Source organism: Hypanus sabinus, chromosome 27 (assembly GCF_030144855.1).
Source record: "Hypanus sabinus isolate sHypSab1 chromosome 27, sHypSab1.hap1, whole genome shotgun sequence".
NCBI classification, from domain to species: Eukaryota; Metazoa; Chordata; class Chondrichthyes; order Myliobatiformes; family Dasyatidae; genus Hypanus; species Hypanus sabinus.
In genome coordinates, this window is record NC_082732.1 from 44,815,799 (window position 1) to 44,839,391 (window position 23,593).

At 48.1% G+C, this 23,593-nt stretch overlaps 1 protein-coding gene across 6 annotated transcripts in view; it reads left to right on the forward strand.

Moving 5' to 3' along the window:
* The window catches only part of LOC132382283 (polyhomeotic-like protein 2), a 163,713-nt gene that overhangs the window by 82,567 nt on the left and 57,553 nt on the right, over nucleotides 1-23,593 (forward strand). For all 6 annotated transcript variants that reach the window (XM_059952387.1, XM_059952386.1, XM_059952388.1 and 3 more), the window contains 2 exons: nucleotides 14,380-14,783; nucleotides 18,281-18,440. In XM_059952387.1, coding sequence (XP_059808370.1) covers nucleotides 14,380-14,783; nucleotides 18,281-18,440 — 564 coding nt within the window. The remainder of the gene's footprint in view (nucleotides 1-14,379; nucleotides 14,784-18,280; nucleotides 18,441-23,593) is intronic.

The following is a 23,593-nucleotide window of genomic DNA, read 5'->3' on the forward strand; positions in this document are numbered from 1 at the left end:
GCCCTTTCATTCGTTCCAGTCAACCCAGAGCTGCAGTCACCTTGAATCCTGGAGCACTGAGGAGGGCAGATAGCCACACTGAAAGTGTGTGTGTGTGGGGAGGGGGGGATTGAAGTCTAGGTCCTCGGCCAGTGATTTTATCACCTGAGAGAAGTGGAGATGCTTGTTAGACAGTTACCAGAAAACACTGCAGAATAATTGCTCTGATCCTCAGATTATTGGATACAGTCCCATTTTCTCTCTCCCTCCCCCTCCTCCCTGTCTCCCCTCTCCCTCTCCCCCTCACTGTCTCTCCTCTCTCTCTCTCTCTTCTCCCTCCCTCCCCTCTCCCACTCTCTCTCTCCCCTCCACCCACTCTCCAGCTATAAGATTTGAATTTCGGGTAATTTATTTGTTCCGATCTCATTGAGTGTTTGTTAATTTGTCATGCTGCCACAAACCAACAGATCTCATCACATACATCGGTGATAATAAACCTGATTCTGATTGTCAGCACGCTACCTTTTGTTTGGATCTTGCTGTGCATAGATTGTCTGTAATATTCCCTACAGTCCCCTTTGCCCCAGCGAATGAGTGGTACCAAACTGTCCCAGGGTTTATTGAGGTGGTGAACCTGCAAAGCTGCCTTCTATTCCCCTTACCTACTGGTCAGTTACATTGTGACCAGCTGTAATGGGGGTTCCAGGGCTGAGCGGGCTGGATACAGCAGGGTTCGTTCATTACACTGTGACCTGGATGGTACATCAGCTATAATGGGGGTTCCTGGGCTGAGTGGGCTGGATACAGCAGGGTTCGTTCATTACACTGTGACCTGGACGGTACATCAGCTGTAATGTGGTTCCTGGGCTGAGCGGGCTGGATACAGCAGGGTTCGTTCATTGCACTGTGACCTGGACAGTACATCAGCTATAATGGGGGTTCCTGGGCTGAGCGGGCTGGATACAGCAGGGTTCGTTCATTACACTGTGACCTGGACGGTACATCAGCTATAATGGGGGTTCCTGGGCTGAGCGGACTGGATACAGCAGGGTTCGTTCATTACACTGTGACCTGGACGGTACATCAGCTATAATGGGGGTTCCTGGGCTGAGCGGACTGGATACAGCAGGGTTCGTTCATTACACTGTGACCTGGACGGTACATCAGCTATAATGGGGGTTCCTGGGCTGAGCGGGCTGGATACAGCAGGGGTCATTCCAAGAAGCCACAGTAACATAGTGGTTAACATGACACTCTTACAGCTCAGGGTTTGCAGTTCAAATCCAGCATCTTCAGTAAGCAGCCTGGTACACTCCTTCTTGTGAACCACATGGGTTTCCTGTGGGAGCTCCACTTTCCTCCCACAGTCCAGAGACATACTGGCTAGTAGGTTCATTGGTCATTGTAAATTGTCCTGTGATTAGGCAAGGGTTAAACTGGGCGGCGTGGAAGGGACTACTCAGTGCTGTACCTCTGAATATAAGTAAGTAAATAGACAAAATAGAACAGTACAACAAAGAACAGGCCCTTCAGCCCATAATGTTGTACTGACATATATAAAACTACTCCACATTTACTTGAACCCTTCCCTCCTGCACAGCCGCTAAACTTTCATCCATGTGCCTAAGAGTGTTTTAAGTGCCTTGATTGTCTCTGCCTCCACCATCACCCTGGCAACGCGTCCCAGTCACATACCACTCTGTGTGAAACAAAGCTTTGCCCGCCATTGAGCTCATCTACGTGGAGCCCTGTCACAGGAAAGCAGCATCCGTCATTGGGGTATTCTCCACCCACACCAGGATCTCCTCTCACTGCTGCCATCCGCCTCACCAGGTTCACGAACAGTTACTACCCCTCAATCGTCAGGCTCTTGAACTGGAGGCGGATAACTTCACTCAACTTCACCCGCCCTTTCACTGAACTGTTCCCACAACCAGTGGACTCACTTTTAATGACTTCAACTATCTACCTCGATATTTATTGTGTATTTATTATCTTTTCTTTTTGTATTTACATAGTTTGTTGTCTTTTGCGCATTGGTTGTTTCTCGTGTGCAGTTATTTCAGTGACTCTGTTGTGTTTCTTTCTATTTATGAACAGCTGTAATAAAATGAATCTCAGCGCTGTATATGGTGACATATACTGTATATACTTTGATAATAAATTTCTCCTAAGCTTTCCTCCACTCACTTTAAAAGGCTGTCTTTTTCATTAACTACTGCCATTTTGCAAAAGAATCTCTGGCTGTCCAGTGAGAGAGAGATCTGTCTCTCTTACCCACTCGTACACCTCTGTCACCCTCCTTTGTTCCAAGGAGAAAAGCCCTGGATGGTTCATCTGTTGGTGTGTGGCTGTTAGACAGGTTTGGTTATCTGGGTGAGTTATTCCAAATCAGCATCAGGTTCATTATCACTAACATATCTCCTGCGATTTGTTGTTTTGTGGCAGCAGTACAGTGCAATACATACAAAATCACTATGTTACAAAAAGAATGAATTTAAAAATAAATGAATAAGCAGTGTTAAGAGAGGGTATAATAGTGAGGTAGTGTTCATGGGTTTGTGGACCAATCCGAAAAGTGGGGAAGAAGCTGTTACTGAACTGTTGAGTGTGTACCTTCAGGCTGCCGTACCTCCTCCCTGATGGTGGCAATGAGAAGAGGGCCTGTCCTGGGTGATGGGGGATTTAATGATGGATGCCACCTTCCTGAGACATTGCCTTTTGGAGATGTCCTCAAAATTGGGGAGGCTAATGTCCATGATGGAACTGGCTGAGTTTACAACTTCTTCAGCTGTTTTCAATCCTGTGCAGAGCCCCCATCCCAGACAGTTAGAATGCTCTCCATGGTACATCGACAGAAATTTGCTAAAATGTTCGGCAACTTACCAAATTGTCTCAGACTCCTACACTGCCAAGTGTCAACAGCAGAACAATCTGCGCCCACATCTCTTACCTCTGTGAATAATGCGGATGTTAAACAGCAGCATTATGTATGGGTCAGGGAGGAGGTGGGAGTACGTTGCCTTAGACTGTTTCTAAGGCAACACACACATTCAAAATGCTGAAGAAACTCAGCAGGTCAGGCAGCAATTATGGAGGGAAATAAACAGTCAATGTTTCAGGTCAAGACCCTTCAGGACTAGAAAGGAAGGGGAAAGCCAAGGATGACAAGCTTGAAGATGATAGGTGAGACCAGATAGGTGGGGGGGGGGGGGATGCTGAAGTAATAAGCTGGGAGGTGATAGGTGGAAAAGGTAAAGTGCTGGAGAAGAAGGAATCTGATAGGAGAGGAGAGTGGAGGGGATAGGCAGATGAGGAGAAGAGGTAAGGGGGCCAGAGTGAGGAATTGAAGAAGAAGGAAGGGGAAGGAAATTACCCGAAGTTGGAGAAATCAATGCTGATGTCATCAGGTTGGAGGCTACCCAGGCAGAATTCTGAGTTTGTTGCTCCTCCACCATAAGAGTGGCCTCATCATGGCAGAAGAGGAGACCATGGACCAACATGCTGGATTGGGAATAGGGATTGGAATTGAAATGGTTGGCCACTGGGAATTCCTGCTTTTAGTCTGCTGGGACAGAGAGCTTGTCAAGGGCAGAAGCCGTTCAGGCTCCCAGCTCCCGGCTCTCATTCCTGTACAGACTTCCAGTGATCTATGACATGTTGTGTGAGGTGGGTGTTAATGGGGTTAACAGAACAGGAAAGATGCAGAACGGGTCAATTAATTCTGACTGGTGAATAATGAGAACACAAGGTACCACAGGAGATCGGACTGACTAAAGAGCTCTTTAATCACCTACAAATGGCAGCAATGGAGAGTTGTGAGAATGTTCCCTTTTAGTTAGTGTAAACAGTCACTAATGCTAGTTGCCCTGGTTAGAAAGAAAGTGGTGACCATTTAACTTGCTGCAGAATTGAAGATGGGAGCCTCACTTACAGTATTTCAGAATGCTGTTTCTGGATTTCATCTCGGCGTTCAACACTATTGTCCCACAGACCTTAGAGTCATAGAAATGTACAGCATAGAAAAGGGCCCTTCAGCCCATCTAGTCCATGCCATTTAGACTGCCAACAATCTGCACCGTATCATAGCCCTCCGTACCTTGGTGAATAAATTCCTACTCCCCGATCTGAATACACCACTGTGCAACTGGGTGTTGGACTTTTGAGCAAGCAGATCTCAGACAGGATCACAACTGATCCTCCCTCCCCATATTTGTCACTTCATGGGTGGGGGGGGGGTCAACTTATGTACATAAACTACCTTGCATATTTATATTTACTGTATTTTTATTTTTAATATTAGGTTATTTATCTTCTTGTGTTTTTTTTTGTGCTGCATCAGACCAGAGTTATAATTATTTTGTTCTCCATTACACTAGGGTGCTGGAAATGACATTTAAAAGTCCTGAACCCCGAATTTTGAATTTTGGTTGTATTTTGAGCTGCGGTGTTTCACTCACCATTCATTCAGTAATGATACTGTTTTCAGCTGAATGAGATTTTGTAAACACTCCCATATGGTGTGGTAAGGTAGATCAACCTGCTCCCAGACACAGGAGATGCTGCAAATTCTGGAAATCTTTAGCAACACACACAGAACGCTGGAGAAACTCAGCAACATCAAAAGAGAGGAATAAACAGTCAATGTTTTGGGCCAAGACCCTTCATCAGGACTGGAAAGGAAGGGTGAAGGTGCCAGGATTGAAAAGGTCGCTGGAAGGGAAGTAGGATAGCTAGAAGGTGATAGGTGAAGCTAGGTGGGTGGGAAAGATAAAGGGCTGGAGAGGAAGGATTCTGATAGGAGAAGAGAGGAGAGTCGACCATGGGAAAAAGGGAGGGAGGAGGGGACCCAGGAGGTTGTAGAAACATTTTAATGATGGGGCAAGTGATGCTGAGTGAAGTTATCTCCTTTGGTTCAAGAGCCTGATGGTTGAGGGATAATAACTCTTCCTGAACCTGGTGGTGTGAGACTTGAGACTCTTGACCTTTTTTCTGATGGCAGCATTGAGAAGAGAGCATGGCCTGGATACTCATGATGGATGCTGCTTTCCTGAGACAGCGTTTCATATTGATGTGCTCAATGGTTGGAGGACTTTACCGTGATGGACTAGACCATATCCACTACTTGTTGTAGGGTCTTCTATTGGTGTTTCCATATCAGGCTGTGATGCAAATAATCAATACACTCTCCACCACACATCTATAGAAGTTTGTAAGAGTTTTAGATGTCATGTTAATCTTTGCAAACTCCTAAATAAGTAGAGGCATCAAAGATAAATTTGATTAAGTACATGGATGGGAGGGGTATGGGGGGGATATGGTCAGGGTGTGGGTCGATGGGACTAGCAAAAAAATCAGGTCAGCATGGACTGGGTCCACACCTTGGAAGTATGCATTCTGTGGTTCTGCCACCTCCCACACAGAGGCATGCAGACTGGTTTCTGCCACCTTTTTTTGAATAGACTAGATTACTGCAAAGTGCTTTTTACTGGCATCTATTGACAATCTTCAACTCGTTCAGAATGCCTCTGCTAAAAACCTGGATGAGGGAACAGATCATTCCCATGCTAGGTGCTCTGCATTGGCTTCCTGGGCCTTTAAGAATTGATTTCAAAGTTCTCTTACTTATTTTTAAAGCTCTTAATGGTCTGGGACTGGACTGCATCATAGAATCGTTTTTGTTTTATAATCCTGCTCGAGCTCTCAGGTCTTCTTCAGCTGGCCTCTTAAATTTAAACATCTCCCTCAGAAGATAATTGGCAGGTCAGCTTTTTTGAACCATGCTTCTAAACTGTGGAATCCCAGAATCCCTAAAACTATAAAGGATGCAGGCTCAGTTGACACTTTAGAACACCAGCTCAAAACCTATTTATTTAACCTGGCCTTAACTAAATCTTTTTGTCTTTTATTTTCATGTTTGCACTTTATCCCATTGAAAAACACTTTGAACTACATCATTTGTGTGAAAAGAGCTCTATAAATAAGTCATTATCATTATATATATAATTTATTTTATTATTATTATTACTACCTGCCATACAGCTGCGTGTATGCAGGCTGTGCTTACTACTACTGCCAGCTCAGCTTCTCCCGCAGTTACCATGTAGTTCAGGACAACACAGCCCCGGGTATCAACACTTTCCCCTGAGGTTCTGGATTCTCAACTCAGTGCACCTTCCACCCTACCATGCTGCACTAACTGGTGCCATACTGTCTGAATCCTGGCCAGAACGTGATGAGAGGAAGGCAAATGCTTACAGTATCCCGGGGTTAGAATACATTTATCAGCCAGAAGGCAACGTTTGCTCGTAATCATACTGCTGCTGTTGGCTGTGACAGTGACCTCTCCTGCAGGGTCTGCGGTCGGCTGAGCCACGTTCTGGGGCATCCTAAGAGGGGAAGTAATAACAGCGGGGTCACTCTGCTTTCACCAAAGGTTGTGAAGGGTGGAACATCATCCAAGCTCTCCACCGAGAAGGATCCAACCAAATTTCTACAAATACAAACTCGGCAAATTTCTACAGATTTACCATTCTAACTGGTTGCATCTCCTCTCCTCTCCTCTCTGCGTGCCCCCAGTGCTCGACAGAACCCAGCAAGTCCTCTCCTCTCCTCTCTGCATGCTCCCAGTGCTCGACAGAACCCAGCAAATCCTCTCCTCTCCTCTCTGCGTGCCCCCAGTGCTCGACAGAACCCAGCAAGTCCTCTCCTCTCCTCTCCTCTCCTCTCTGCATGCCCCCAGTGCTCGACAGAACCCAGCAAGTCCTCTCCTCTCCTCTCTGCGTGCCCCCAGTGCTCGACAGAACCCAGCAAGTCCTCTCCTCTCCTCTCTGCATGCCCCCAGTGCTCGACAGAACCCAGCAAGTCCTCTCCTCTCCTCTCTTCATGCCCCCAGTGCTCGACAGAACCCAGCAAGTCCTCTCCTCTCCTCTCCTCTCTGCGTGCCCCCAGTGCTCGACAGAACCCAGCAAGTCCTCTCCTCTCTCCAATCCCCACCCACACAGTCCTCATCTCCAGGACAGACCTCAGCCATGGGGCTACCACTTCCGATCAACCTTCGGACTCAATGCCTGGTGTAGCTGATGACAGGATCTTGAACTCTTGGCTTGCCGACTCACCCTCCCTTGCCCCTTTTGCTGACATTGATGTCTGGTCCCGGAACACATCAACCTGGGACATCGCTGGCCTTCGAGCCTGGAGCAGAGGCTTAGACCTCACCCTGATCTCTAGCTCCTCTCTGTCACAGGTAAAGCCCTCCCCACCATTGAGCACATTTACAAGGAACACTGCCACAAGAAGGCAGAATCCATCATCTAGGATCCCACCATCCAGGCCAGGCTCTCTTGCTGCTGCCATCAGGAAGGAGATATGGGAGCCTTAGGTCAGGAACAATTATTCCCCTCCCCCCAATTATCAGGCTCTTGAACTAATGTGGATAACTTTACTCACCTCAGTCTGAAACAATTCCTCAACCTGTAGACCCACTTTCAAGGACAACTCATGTTCTCAGTGTTACTTAACATTTTTATTATTTACACATTTATCTTCTTTTGCACTTTGGTTGCTTGCAGGCCTTGTTTTCATAATGGTATCTTTTTTTATTTTCCTCTAACTACCTACCAGAAATTGAACCTAGGGGTTATATATAATACTTTGATAATCTATTTTGAACTTCCAATAACACTTTGTCAGCCTTTGTGTGTAGATTTTCATTGATTCTATTGTATTTCTTTGTTCTGATGCGAGTGCCCGCAATAAAATTAATCTCAGGGTTACATATATGTACTTTTAAATTTACTTTGAAGTTGTTCTGTGATCTCCCGGTTCCTATAACCCGTGCTCCAACAGCTGGAGGCTGCGTCCCGCGGGAACCCCGTGGCATGCTAGCTGACACTTGCATCTTAAACGGGGGACGGATTCAATGAGGTACACCCGATCTCCCTCAATCCTTTAAGTTAGTGGCGTGCGGGCCCTGAACTTTGGAATTTGCTGCCTCAACCTCTGCTACTGAGGAGTCGCTTAAAACCTCTGATTTTTAGGCCATCTGTCCCCGCTATAATATTAAGAGGCTCGGTGTCAAATAACGGTTCTGTGAGCTGCCTTGTGAAATGTTATCACATGGAAGGTGCAGGGTATTGTTATTGAAATGTAGGGGGCGTCTCAGTAAGCATGCCCGGTGCTGGCGACACGAGCATCTTTCAGGTCTATGGAACCCCAATCAGATTTAATATGTCGTGAAATATGTTGTTTTCTGGTAGTAGTACATTGCAATACATAATCTTCAAATAAGAAGTAGTACAGAAAGTGAGAAAAATAGTGCGATAGTGTTCATGGGATCAATGTCCATTCAGAAATCTGATGGAAGAAGCTGTTCCTAAAACATTCAGTGTGTGTCTTCAGGCTCCTGTACCACCTCCTTGACGGTAGCAATGAGAAGAGGGCATGTCCTGGGTGATGGGGGTCCTTAATGGTGGATGCCTTATTTTGGGGGCAACGCCTGTTGAAGAGCTGGGGAGGCCAGTGCCCATAATAGATCTGGCTGAGTTTATAACTTTCTGCAGCTTTCTCCAGTCCTGTGCAGTGCCCCCCCCCCCCCCATACCAGACAGCGATGTTAGAGTTAGCATGCTCTGCAGGGTAGGTACACCTATCGGAATATGCGAGTGTGCTCAAACTGATGAAATGTAGCCGCCTTGTGTAAGTGCGTCAGTATGAATCCAGCTATGGTTTTGTAGATGGGTAGAACAGGAACACAACCCAACAGCTCCACAATGTGAAGGCACCCTAACCAAGTGTGCTGAGATAGTGGTGTTTAGTTAACTTCCTCACGCGTTGCGAAATGGTTAAAGTCGTTCGCGTCTCACGCTCTCGATATTTATTGCTTTACTCTGTATTTGCAGTTTTTGATGTCTTTGGCGTTGTTTGTCCTTTGTACGGGTCTTCACTGATTCTATTGTGTTTTGTATTTATTCGCTGTGCGTGCCCACAAGAAAACGAATCCCGGCGACAGATATGTACTTTGATAATAAATTTACTTTGAACTTTGAGTGAAGCTAAATCCTCCGGGGCCGCTATCAGGCTCCCCACAAGGAATTCGGACTAATCCTGATTAACTCCAGAGATGGTGTGGGCTCTGCCCCAGAGAGTTGTGAGGGAGTTCATCCAGATTGGCTCTCGGTTTTCCGTGCGGAGAGAAAGCTTGTGGCCGCAAAAGGGTCAGAGGTTGCGAGGAAGTGGCCCGCGTCTGTGAGAGCCAAGAGCCGCTTGTGGCGCGGGCAGCCGATAGGACATCCCGTTGTTGTCCCCATGAACGTTGCCGTGACTTCCCAGGTGGCGTTCGGCTGTTGTAAAAGACTCGGATCGCGTTAGCGGCCGCGTTGCGTTGGAACTGATGCTGGAACATAAGGTGCACTGCAGCCGGATTTCTTTGTGCGGGAGTTAAATGAATTTCCTCTCTCTCTCTCTCTCTCGTAGGATTACAGCTTCATGTTGAAGCGAGCGCTACAAGAAGCGGATTTTCTGATTAAGCGCGGTTGAACAATGGGTGCGACCCAGAGGGGAGGGGACACAAAGACGTGGGGGTGGGGGCTGCAACTGGTCGGCACATGGAGTTATGGGAGGGGATGTGGTAGAGCAGGTCACGACTCCCGCTGACTGCTGCTTGTATCAGAGAATCGGCCGGCAGTGTTTACCCGGCGAGTGAGGCACGGCAGCGGCCGTGTGTCCGCGCTATAGGCCAGCTCCTGTCTGCAGGGAAGTTCCGAGCTCCGCCGGCCCGCCGAGCAGCCCGACCCGCCGATGGAAGAGCTGATCGCTAACGACTACAGTCCGGTAACCACAGGGAAAAAACTGCGAGTCCTCCAAAAAGCTTTGTAGATTAGTTAGAGGGAGCTGTGTGCCTTTTTTTTAAAGCGGGGATTTGATTGAGCTTAACTTAAGCATAAAAGGACAGGTTTAATATCACTGGCATATGTCGTGAAATTGTTTAGCGGCAGCAGTACATTGCAATACATAATAAAAACTATAAATTACAATAAGTATATAAATATATACATAGTGCAAAAAGAGAGGGAAAACACCGAGGTAGTGTTCATGGGCTCACTGTTCATTCAGAAATCTGATGGCGGAGGGAAAGAAGCTGTGCTTGGGTGGATACAGGTCGCCCTATCTCTGAACAACGAAAGGACTGCATTGAAGTAATGTCCCGGGACGCTTGGCTACTGGTGAATTAATCTTTAAACCGTGGTGGCCACGATCGTTGTGGAGTGCGCCTGGTTCACCCAGCCCCTCTCCTCTGTCGTCCCACTGTCTGCTCCAGTGACTGGACTGTTGGAATACCCTCCTCACCCCCCCCCCCCTCCGTTTCTCCCACCTCCTCCAACCCTTACTCCCTAATTTGCCTCTATTACCGCTGCCCACTAGACAATCGCAGAACATAAGTTTATAAAACTCTCGTTCCGCTGCAGTGTGAACTGCCTTAACGGCGGATGTCCAGTGACACTCACATCTACTATGATGAAGTGCTTTGAGAGGTTGGTCACGGTTAGGATCAACTCTTGCCTGAGCAAGGACCTGGACCCACTGCAGTTTGCCTATCGTTACAATAGATCTAGAGCAGACACCATCTCTTTGGCTCTTGGATCGCTCAGGTGATAGTAATACTTCTGTCAGGCTGCAGTTCATAATGATTACAGATCACCCTTCAACACAATCATAGCCTTAGTTCTGATCAACAAAGTCAAAAGCCTGGGTCTCTGTTCCTCCTTCTACAACTGGATCCTCGACTTCCTCACTGGTGGGAAGACCAGAGTTGGTGCAGATTGAATCATCAGATCCGTGCTGATGATCAATACTGGCACACCTCTGAGATGAGTGCTTGCCCACTGCTCTACTCTCTAGATGCCCACGACTGCGTGGCAAGGCACAGCTCAAATGCCATCCATAAATTTCCTGACAACACGACTATTGTTGCCAGAATTTCAGGTGGTGACGAGAAGGCATGCAAGGGTAAGCTAGATCTGCTGGTTGAGTGGCGTCGCAGGAACAACCATGCTCTCAATATCAGTAGAACAAAAACAAGGGAACACACTCCCCTCATCGAGGGATCAGCAGGGGAAAGGGTGAGCAATTTCAAGTTCCTGGGTGTTAACATCTCCAGGATCTATCCTGGGCCCAGCATTTCGATGCAGCTACAAAGAAGGCACAACAACAGAGTTTGTGGAGATTGGGTATGTCATCAAAGATACTTACAAATTTCTACAGATGTACCATGGACAGCATTCTAACCGGCTGCATCACTGTCGAGTACGGGAGGGGGTCCTCATACAGGATCAAAATAAGCTCTAGAGATTTGTAAACTCAGTCAGTGTCCTCAGCACCCAGGACATCTTCAAGGAGCAATGCCTCAAAAAAGAGACATCCATCAGTAAGGATTACCACCATCCAGGACATGCCCTCTTCTCATTTCCACCATCAGGGAGGGAGTACAGGAGCCTGAAGACACACACTCAACATTTCAGGAACAGCTTCTTCCCCTCCGCCATCAGATTTGTGAAAGGACATTGAACCCATTAAGCCCTACCTCACCACTTTCTGCACTACTTATTTGATTTAACGTATATACTTACTGTAATTTACAGTTTTTATTATGTATTGTAATGTAGTGCTGCTGCAAAACAACAAATTTCATGGTAGATGCCGGTTATATTAAAACTGATTCTGATCTGGAGTGTAAGTTCTGGTCAACCCATTATAGGAGGGATGTTAGGCTTTGGAGAGGGTGCAGAAGAGGTTCACCAGAGAGGAGTTTGGATTAGAGGGCACGTGCTATCACAAAATATCTGGGTTGTTTTCTCTAGAGCAATGGAGGCTGGAGGGAGATCTGATAGATGTTGATAAGATTGGGAGGCATAGATGAGTAGACAGACAGGATCTTTTTACAAGAGTTGAAATGTCTGATAGCAGAGGGCTTGCATTTAAAGGTGAAAGGGGGAAATTTCAAAGGAGAGGTGAGGAGAAGGTTGCTTAGACAGAGTGGTGGGTGCTTGAGTGTGCTGCCTGGGGTGGTGAGAGGGGAAAAAATATTAGAGATTTTTACAAGTCGTTTAGATAGGCACATTAATGTGAGGAAAATGGAAGAGTATGGACGATTGTGTAAGTAAAAGATTAGTCAGCCATTTGATCACTAATTTAGTTGTTCAACACAGCAGTGTGGGTTGAAAGGCCTGTTCCTGTGCCATTTACGTATTTCGTGCGATTTGTTTTACAATGTTTTACAATACCTAAAAGTAACTACAGTCTACAATAAGTTTTTCTTAAATAGTGTAAAAAGACTGTAAAATACTGAGATAGTTTTCATGGGTTCACTGTCCATTCGGAAATCTGATGGTGGAGGGGAAGAGACTGTTCCTGAGTCATTGAGAACAAGTCTCCAGGCTCCTGCTCCTCCTCTTGAGTGGTATCAATGAGAAAAGGCATTGTCCTGGCTGATCGGGGTTCATAACGAGGGATGCTGAGTTTACAACCCTCTGCAGTTTTCTGTGATCCTGTGCAGTATTCCCTCCATTCCAGATGGTGATGCGACCAATTAGAATGCTCTCCACCGTACATTGTAGAAATTTGTTGCTGCGCTGTATCTCTAAAATTTTTTTAAATCAGCAAAATACTGTGGGCCAAATGGCCTGTCCTGTGATCTGAGGCAGAGCTTCAGAGTAGAAGAGCAACCCTTTGGGAGAGAGATGAAGAGCCAGGGGGTGGTAAATATGTGGAATTCATTGCCACAGATGGATAGTCAAGGCATCGAAGGTTACAGGGAGAAGGCAGGAGAATCAGGTTGAGGGAGGATAATAAATCAGCCAGGATGGAATGACAGAATAGACTCGAGGGGCCGAATGGCCGGATTCTGGTCTGATACCTGTTATGCATTGGGCTGTATCCACCACTTCCTGCAGTTTTCTGTTTCTGGGCATTGGTGTTTCCATACCTGCCCATGACATAGCCAGTCAGGATGCTCTCCACTGTCCATCTATAGAAGTTTGTCAAAGTTTTTGGTGTCATTCTGAATCTATAAACATCTAAGAAATAAACATCTAAGAAAGCAGGCGTTCTGCAGTGTACATGCTGGTCCAAGGGCATCATCGAGTATGATAATGCAAAGGAATTTAAAGTTGAAAGTTCAAAGTAAACTTACTAGCAAAGTACATATATGTCACTATATACAACCCTGACATTCATTTTCTTGAGGGCATGCGCAGTAAATCCAAGAAATGTAATAGAATCAATCAAAGACTGCGCAGAGCAATTGGACAATGACCCATTTGATGCATCGATTCTCTCCATTACTTCATCGTGGCTGATCCAATTTTCCTCTCAGCCCCAATCTCCTGCCTTCTCCCTGTATCCCTTCATGCCCTGACCAATCAAGAATCTATCAACCTCACTAGGGGTGTAACTCCTGAGGTTCCTATACCTTCTTTCTGATGGCAGTAGCGAGAAGAGAGTATGACCTGGGTGGTGAGGGCCTTGAGAATGGATGCAGTTTTCCTGTGACTGCGCCCTATGTGATGTGCTTATTGGTGGGGCTGGCTTTGCCTGTAATGGACAGGGCCATATCCACAACCCTTACTAAAACCAGAGCAAGGATCAGTGTAATCTGAAGTCTTCACACTAGTTCCGAAAGATCACTGTGACCCTGTATCACAAAATCTGTTCTTGGTTCTAGATTTGGTGCAAGTCATGGAGATATTCTAACACCATTGAGATATACTGTTGTGATTGGGGGTTAAATCAGTACCACATTCTGATTGTGGGGTTAAATCAGTAACCCATTGTGATCACGGAGTTAAGTCAGTAACACATTGTGATCGGAGCTTAAATCAGTACCTTTGTTAAAAGGGGTTTAAGTTGATACGCTTTTGTGAGCGAGGGTTTAAATTGATACCCTGTTGTGAACAGGGGGGGCTTAAAACAATACACTGTTCTGAGCAGGGGTTTAAATTGATACCCTGTTGTGAATGAGGGTTTAAATTGATAACGTTTGTGAACAGGGGTTTAAATCAATACCCTGTTGTGAACGATGGTGTTAAACCGCTTAAATTTTTTAAACTTTCAAGATACAGCAGGGAACAGGCTCGTCCAGCTGTTTGAACCGGTTGCCCAGCAACCCCCAATGTTAACACTGGCCTAACCACGGGCCTACAAGCCAGTGCATCTTTACCCTGTGGGAGGAAACTGGAGCACCCAGAGAAAAGCAACGCAATGCAGGGGGAGGACGTACAGACTCCTTCAGTGAATGTCGGAATTGAACTCTGAACTCCAACTCCCTGAGCTACAGTAGTGCGAAATAAGATGCCTGAATGGTTCATGCCGTTGACTGTGTTAACGTTGTGTTTTCTTCCTACAGCCTACACCCAGTTACAGCCACACCAGTTGATCCAACAACAGCAATTCCAGCTGCAGCAACAGCAGCAGAAGCATCTGCAGCATCAGTTTGTGATCCAACAGCAACCGCCACAGATCACGCCGAGGCAGCAACAGCCACAGCTCATCCACACCCCCGCCCAGCTCCAGAATTTGCAGCAGCAGCCGGTGGCCTCCAGCGCAACGCCGCAGACCCTGCCGCATGCACAGCACTGCCAGCCCGCCCTGCACCGCAAACAGCAGGGGCTCAGCGCCACGCCGCCGGCGCAGATCCCCGTCCTGCAGCCTGTGCCTCACAGCCAGCAGAACCTGCAGCAGACGGACAGCCATGCGCTGGCACCACAGACCACTGCAGTGAACTTGCAGGTCCAGCCATCTGCACACGTGGTAAGGTGACCTCCTCCCAGCTGGCCAATCCGCACAGATTGGTAGGCGTAGGTCACAGAACTTGGGACAGTACAGGCCCTTTGGCCCACAATGATGTGTTGACCTTTTAACCTACTTTAAGATCGATCTAACTCTTCCCTCCCATATAGCCCTTCATTTTTCTATCGTCCATGTGCCTCTCTAAGAGTCTTTTAAATGTCCCTCATGTATCTGCCTCTACAACCACCCCTAGCAACAAATTCGTCACAGCCACCACTCTCTCTGTAAAAACAACTGTTTTACCCCCAATACATTCCTCTAATCACCTTAAAATTATTCTTCCTCAATTTAGCCATTTCCACCCTGGGACAAATTCTCTAGCTGTCTACCTATCCATCTCTGAGCTTCCTCTCCAACATTCCTTCAATAAATATTTGATATAATAAAAATATGTGAATTGTAATCTCTTCAGACTACTGTTTACAGATTAAAATCGCCGTGACACAAAGGTTAGAGGACTTGTAAACAGTGTCGTAGGTTCCAGCAGGACATTGACAAGATGTAGAGCAAAGCTGAGGTGTGGCAGATGGAGTTCATCATGGAGAAGTATGAAATGATTCACATAGAGAGTTACATGTAGGATTAACTCAGATTTCCTCCTGGTAGAGTGGCAGTGAAGATGAATGGGATGAGTTGGTACGACTGGGCTCAGCAACTATGATCATAAGATGTCAAGGTTTTTTGGCGAAGCCTATCAGCTTGTAAGGCTTACGACATGGGGAGCAAATTAGGCCATTTGGCCCGCCGAGTCTTTTCCGAAAAATAAATCAGCCATGGTCATGGTTGTGATATGTTTTTGCAACATCTATTTTGGTTAGCAGTGCTGATTGATTGACAATTCCACAGATGGCTTCAAACTCCCTTATGCATTTCATTCCACTTGCAAACTCCCATGAGGCGTAGCAGTTAGTGTAACTCTGTCACAGCACCAGGGTCTCAACTCCTACCATTTCCCTCTAAGGAGTTCATACGTTCTGTGTAGATTTCCTCCGGGTGCTCTGGTTTCCTCCCATGTTGCAAAGGCGTACGGGTTATGGTCAGTAAGTTGTGGCCATGCTGTGTTGGCACCTGAGGCACGGTGACACTTGTGGGCTCTCCCAGCACATTCCCCACTGATTTGATTTGACCAAACGATGTATTTCACTGTATGTTTTAACATACATGTGACAAAGAAAGTTTGTTTTATACTCCTACACTAGAAATCCTGCTACATCCCAACGTGTCAGCAGGGAATTTAATGTATCTGGCCATGGAATGTGTCGGTAATGGTTGGATCTCCAGAACTTTAACTGGTCTGACCCAAGTTCCAGTTGGATGACCGTTGGGACCCAGCAAACCCTCAGACCAACAGGTATTATGGTCCGCCCAGTGACACTCAGATCCGGTCAGTGGAAAAAATAGAACTCGTGACATTCTGTCACGACTCAGAAAATCAGGTGTTATCTCGGTACTGGCTCTTTGCAGCTTCCTTTCAATTCTGTAGGGACGTGCTGAGGTTGTTGGAGAGATGTCCGTGGTTAGGCGCTGTGTATTTCTGAACATCTGTGAGTTTATAATTAGCCACATATTGCACAAAGCTGGGCGTCGGGCGTCAGATAGGAGCCAGGCTGATGTAGAGATAATTGTGTCACAACATATCACTTCTCTACTGCCTAGATTAGAGATCATGTCTTACGAGGATAGGTTGGGCAAGCTAGGACTTTTCTCTTTGCAGTGAAGAACAATGAGAGGTGACAGGATTATAAGAGGCATTGATAGAATGGACAGGCAGACTATTTCCCAGGGAGGAAATGGTTATACAAGGAGGCATAATTTTAAGATGTTTAGAACAATACGGTGCATTTACATTACAAGCTAAAGAGTAAACAGTATAACACTAGTGGCATTTCATACGTGATGGGACCTGGGAGGTGACAGTGAATTCATTTGTCTCACAGCCAGCTCTTGTCCTAATGCTGCTGTTCTTCCTGCCCTGGTTGTAGGGGGTCAAAGAGATTGTTGGATGAATGGGGGGGGGGGGGGGAATCATTGACAATGCTGAGGGCTCTGCATACAGAGTGCCCTGATAACTACTTCCAATGGCTGGAAGACATGATCCTCTTCGCAATTGTCACAATCCTTTGTAGAGTGTTGTGGTCAAGTACCCTGCAACTCCCATACCAGATGGTGATGCAGCTGGCCAGGACACTGCTAAGAGTGCTCCTGTAAAAACTGGGGAGGGCTCGCTTAGAAACATAGAAAACCTACAGCACAATACAAAGTTGTGCCGAACATGTCGTTACCCTCTAGAAATTACTAGGCTTACCCATAGCCCACTATTTCTCTAAGCTCCATGTACCTATCCAAAAGATCTCTTAAAAGACCCTATCGTATCCGCCTCCACCGCCGCTGCCAGCAGCCCATTCCACGCACTCACCACTCTCTGAGTAAAAAACACCCCTAACATCTCCTCTGTACCCACTCCCCAGCACCTTAAACTTTGCTTTAATCTCTTCAGGAAATGGAGATACTGCTGTGCTTTTCTGACCAAAAATGGCGGTGATGAGGGACCAGGAGAGCTCATCTGTTATGTGCACTCCCAACAACTTGGAGCTCCTAACTGTCTCCAGGGAGGAGCTGTTTGTTTGCAGTGAGTTGTGGTCAGCCTGCACCTTCCTAAGGTCCACAATCATCTCTTTGGTCTTGTCTACGTTGAGACTCAAGTTGTTGACCTCTACTGCTGAAATCCTCCCCCCAGTGTGTTTATAACTGTGAAGGAGGCCATGCAGTCCATCGAGCTGCTTTAAGACCAATCCAGCAAGTCTCCCTCCCCCCCCCCCCCCCCCCAAGAGCTTCTGTGTTCTTTTCCCAAGAACCTTGAGTTTCCTTTTTCTTGTAGGATGATAGGCAAACCTGCTTCCAAAGCAAGAACTTCAGGAAAATGGGAATTCCAGCAACTCACCTCCCTCTGAGAGGAGTCAATATTTAAGTTTGTTTAATGTCATTTCCAGTACACAAGTGTAAAGAATAAAATAATTGTTACTCCAGATCCGGTGCAGCACAAACAACACGTATTAAGATAAAGAACACAATAATAATATTAAAACACAATAAATATTAATGCATAGGACAGTTTATATATAATATATCTGTATATATATATATATATATATATATGTAGATTGTTCCATAAAGTGACTCTCAGCACAGGAGTGTCTGTACACAAGGTGACTCTGACAGGAAATGATAAAGTAGTGGTGGTTGAGGGTTTGGAGGGGTGGATTAGTGGGTGGAGGCGTTGATCAGACTTTGTACCTGTTGTGTAGTTGGTACCAGCATATCCTTTCTTAGATAAGGGGCCCAATTTGTAGAGGTTACTTGGGAAGCCATCCCCGACAGTAGCTGGGCTGCCTCAGGGGGTGGGTGGGCTCAGGGCTGGGATGGGGCTGTTGGTTACTTGCTGATTCACTCTGTCGCAGATTCAGCAGAGCCTGAGGAGCGGGCCCGACAGCAGGAGGGACAAGCCTGACCTGGTGGCCGAGAAGGGACCGGTGGAGAAACCCAGTGCACCAACCACCCCAGGGCCCTCTGTCACACCCGACCAGAAGAAGGCCGAGCCCACCAAGCCTGTGACACAAGGTGAGAGTCCAGATGTCTGTGGGACTCGCTCCTACATCCTGGCCAATCCTGCCCCTACCTCTCCCATCCCTCCTCTCTCTCTAGGATTGACTCAGGGAATGTGGGCTAACCCAGTGGATGTGAGCTGGTGGTCAGTGATGGGACTGACCCAGGGGATGTGAGCTGGTGGTCAGTGATGGGACTGACCCAGGGGATGTGAGCTGGTGGTCAGTGATGGGACTGACCCAGTGGATGTGAGCTGGTGGTCAGTGATGGGACTGACCCAGGGAATGTGAGCTGGTGGTCAGTGATGGGACTGACCCAGGGAATGTGAGCTGGTGGTCAGTGATGGGACTGACCCAGGGGATGTGAGCTGGTGGTCAGTGATGGGACTGACCCAGTGGATGTGAGCTGGTGGTCAGTGATGGGACTGACCCAGGGGATGTGAGCTGGTGGTCAGTGATGGGACTGACCCAGTGGATGTGAGCTGGTGGTCAGTGATGGGACTGACCCAGGGAATGTGAGCTGGTGGTCAGTGATGGGACTGACCCAGTGGATGTGAGCTGGTGGTCAGTGATGTGACTGACCCAGGGGATGTGAGCTGGTGGTCAGTGATGGGACTGACCCAGTGGATGTGAGCTGGTGGTCAGTGATGGGACTGACCCAGGGAATGTGAGCTGGTGGTCAGTGATGGGACTGACCCAGGGAATGTGAGCTGGTGGTCAGTGATGGGACTGAGCTGGGGATGTGGGCTGGTGGTCAGTGATGGGACTGACCCAGGGGATGTGGGCTGATGCTCAGCGATGGGACTGACCCAGGGGATGTAGGCAGATGGTCAGTCATGGGACTGACCCAGTGGATGTGAGCTGGTGGTCAGTGATGGGACTGACCCAGGGGATGTGGGATGGTGGTCAGTGATGGGACTGACCCAGGGGATGTGAGCTGGTGGTCAGTGATGGGACTGACCCAGGGGATGTGAGCTGGTGGTCAGTGATGGGACTGACCCAGGGAATGTGAGCTGGTGGTCAGTGATGGGACTGACCCAGGGGGTGTGAGCTGGTGGTCAGTGATGGGACTGACCCAGGGGGTGTGGACTGGTGGTCAGTGATGGGACTGACCCAGGGGATGTGAGCTGGTGGTCAGTGATGGGACTGACCCAGGGGATGTGGGCTGGTGGTCAGTGATGGGACTGAGCTGGGGATGTAGGCTGACAGTTGGTGATAGGACTGACCCAGGGAATGTGAGCTGGTGGTCAGTGATGGGACTGAGCTGGGGATGTGGGCTGGTGGTCAGTGATGGGTCTGACCCAGGGGATATAGGCAGGTGGTCAGTGATGGGACTGACCCAGGGGATGTGGACTGGTGGTCAGTGATGGGACTGACCCAGTGCATGTGAGCTGGTGGTCAGTGATGGGACTGAGCTGGGGATGTGGGCTGACAGTTGGTGATGGGACTGACCCAGGGGATGTGAGCTAGTGGTCAGTGATGGGACTGACCCAGGGGAAGTGGGCTTTTGGTCAGTGATGGGACTGACCCAGGGGATGTGAGCTAGTGGTCAGTGATGGGACTGACCCAGGGGATGTGAGCTGGTGGTCAGTGATGGGACTGAGCTGGGGATGTGAGCTGGTGGTCAGTGATGGGACTGACCCAGGGGATGTGGACTGGTGGTCAGTGATGGGACTGAGCTGGGGATGTGGGCTGACAGTCAGTGATGGGACTGACCCAGGGGATGTGGGCTGACAGTCGGTGATGGGACTGACCCAGGGGATGTGGACTGGTGGTCAGTGATGGGACTGACCCAGGGGATGTGGGCTGACAGTCGGTGATGGGACTGACCCTGGGGATGTGGGCTGGTGGTCAGTGATGGGAGTGAGCTGGGGATGTGGGCTGGTGGTCAGTGAGGGGACTGACCCAGGGGATGTAGGCAGGTGGTCAGTGATGGGACTGACCCAGGGGATGTGGGCTGACAGTCGGTGATGGGACTGACCCAGGGGATGTGGACTGGTGGTCAGTGATGGGACTGACCCAGGGGATGTGGGCTGACAGTCGGTGATGGGACTGACCCAGGGGCTGTGGACTGGTGGTCAGTGATGGGACTGAGCTGGGGATGTGGGCTGACAGTCGGTGATGGGACTGACCCAGGGGATGTACACTGACCGAAGGGGCTGCATCTGTGCTGTAGTGCTGTAGGACTCTGAGGTAAACAGCCAGGCAAGTGAGCAGCTAGATAATGTGTCACATGACGATAGGCCTCAGATGGATGCGCCTCGAGCCAGGTGTGATGCACGTTGTACACCCTCTGATCTCCAATTCCTGCACTTCAAGTGGGGCAAATGTCCTTCCTGAGTTAACATCAGAACTCTAATCGGCTTTAATCTCACTAGCAGTTGCTACCTTTGCAATCGCATCAACGTGCTGGGCTCAGCGTAGATCCACAGAGATGTTGACACTTTGAAACTGCTCGTCCTTTCCACAGCAGATACCTTCATGAGGACTGGTGTGTGTTCCCTCGACATCTCCTTCCAGTCCACAGTTAGTCCAGATATCACAGAGAATGCTTCAGTTTAGCAGTGGTGTGTGTGACATCGCTGTAACAGTGAATAAAAGGTTAATTGTTCCGTTCATCCCCACTCAGATTGACTCATGGCTTGTTAATACATTTGTTGTTACTTTGAGGCCAATTAAAGCCGTTGCCCTTGGAGACTGCCAGGAATGATCCAAATATCGTGCAAAAGATCGCATGCCTGCCAACAGCAGAGAGATGAGGCTCTCAACATGCTCCTAGGGCCAATCAAAGCACTCCATACACCCCTCCACCCTCCTGCTTCTGTTCCTCAACACTGGCCTGGACTTATTCATTGCCTCAACCAACCCCAGGTTCAAACATAGAAAACCTACAGCACAACACAGGCCCTTCGGCCCACAAAGCTGTGCCGAACATGTCCTTACCTTAGAAATTACCTAGTGTTACCCATAGCCCTCTTTTTTTAAGCTCCATGTACCTATCCAGGAGTCTCTTAAAACACCCTATTGTATCCGATTCCACACACTCACCATTCTCTGAGTAAAAAACTTACCCCTGACATCTCCGCTGTACCTGCTTACAAGCACCTTAAAACTGTGCCCTCTCAGTGGGGTCTGACCAGGGTCCCATATAGCTGCAACATTATCTCTTGGCTCCTAAACTCAATCTCACGATTGAAAGTGAATGCTCCGTATGCCTTCTTAACCACAGAGTCAACCTGCGCATCTGCTTTGAGCGTCCTATGGACTCAGACCCCAAGATCCCTCTGATCCTCCATGCTGCCAAGTCTTAGACTAATACTATGTTCTGCCATCATATTTGACTTACCAAAATGAACCTCTTCACCGTTATCTGGGTTGAACTCATTCTGCCACTTCTCAGCCCAGTTTTGCATCCTATTAATGTCCCGCTGTAACCTCTTCAAAGCCCTCCAAACTATCCACAACAACCCCAACCTTTGTGTCATCAGCAAATTTACTAACCCATCCCTCCACTTCATTATCTAGGTCATTTATAAAGATCAGAACAGATCCCTGAGACACACCACTGATCACCGACCAGTGCAAAATTCAAAAAGTTCCAAGTAAATTTATTATCGAAATGCATTATGTTACCATATGTAGCTCCGAGATTCATTTTCTTGTGGACATACACAGTAAATACAAAGAATCACAATAGAATCAAAGGACAACTGCACACAGCAAGATGGACAAGCAACCAATGTGAAAAATACAAAAAAAAACTCTGCAAATGCAAAAAGAAAATAAATAAACGAGCAAGCAATGAATATCGGGTACGTGAGATGAAGAGTCGTTCAAAGTGAGCCCATAGGTTGTGGGAACAGTTCAAAGATGGGGTGAGTGAAGTTATCCCCTCTGGCTCAGTGCCTGATGGTTGAGGGGTAGTGACTGTTCCTGAACCTGGTGGTGTGGGACCTGATGGTTGAGGGGTAATAACTGTCCTTGAACCTGGTGGTGTGGGACCTGATGGTTGAGGGGTAGTGACTGTTCCTGAACCTGGTGGTGTGGGACCTGATGGTTGAGCGGTAGTGACTGTTCCTGAACCTGGTGGTGTGGGATCTGATGGTTGAGGGGTAATAACTGTCCTTGAACCTGGTGGTGTGGGACCTGATGGTTGAGGGGCAGAGACTGTTCCTGAACCTGGTGGTGTGGGACCTGATGGTTGAGGGGTAATAACTGTCCTTGAACCTGGTGGTGTGGGACCTGATGGTTGAGGGGTAGTGACTGTTCCTGAACCTGGTGGTGTGGGACCTGATGGTTGAGGGGTAGTGACTGTTCCTGAAAATGGTGGTGTGGGACCTGATGGTTGAGGGATAGTGACGGTTCCTGAACCTGGTGGTGTGGGACCTGATGGTTGAGGGGTAGTGACTGTTCCTGAACCTGGTGGTGTGGGACCTGATGGTTGAGGGGTAGCGACTGTTCCTGAAACTGGTGGTGTGGGACCTGATAGTTGAGGGGTAGTGACTGTTCCTGAAACTGGTGGTGTGGGGCCTGATGGTTGAGGGGTAGTGACTGTTCCTGAACCTGGTGGTGTGGGACCTGATAGTTGAGGGGTTGTGACTGTTCCTGAACCTGGTGGTGTGGGGCCTGATGGTTAAGGGGTACTGACTGTTCCCGAACCTGGTGGTGTGGGACCTGATGGTTCAGGGATAGTGACTGTTCCAAAACCTGGTGGTGTGGGACCTGATGGTTAAGGGGTAGTGACTGTTCCTGAACCTGGTGGTGTGGGACCAAATGGTTGAGGGCTAGTGACTGTTCCTGAACCTGGTGGTGTGGGACCTGATGGTTGAGGGGTAATAACTGTCCTTGAACTTGGTGGTGTGGGACCTGATGGTTGAGGGGTAGTGACTGTTCCTGAACCTGGTGGTGTGGGACCTGATGGTTAAGGGGTGATAAATGTCCCTGAACCTGGTGGTGTGGGACCTGATGGTTGAGGGGTAATGACTGTCCCTGAACCTGGTGGTGTGGGACCTGATGGTTGAGGGGTAGTGACTGTTCCTGAACCTGGTGGTGTGGGACCTGATGGTTAAGGGATAGTGACTGTTCCTGAACCTGGTGGTGTGAGACCTGATGGTTGAGGGGTAGTGACTGTTCCTGAACCTGGTGGTGTGGGACCTGATGGTTGAGGGG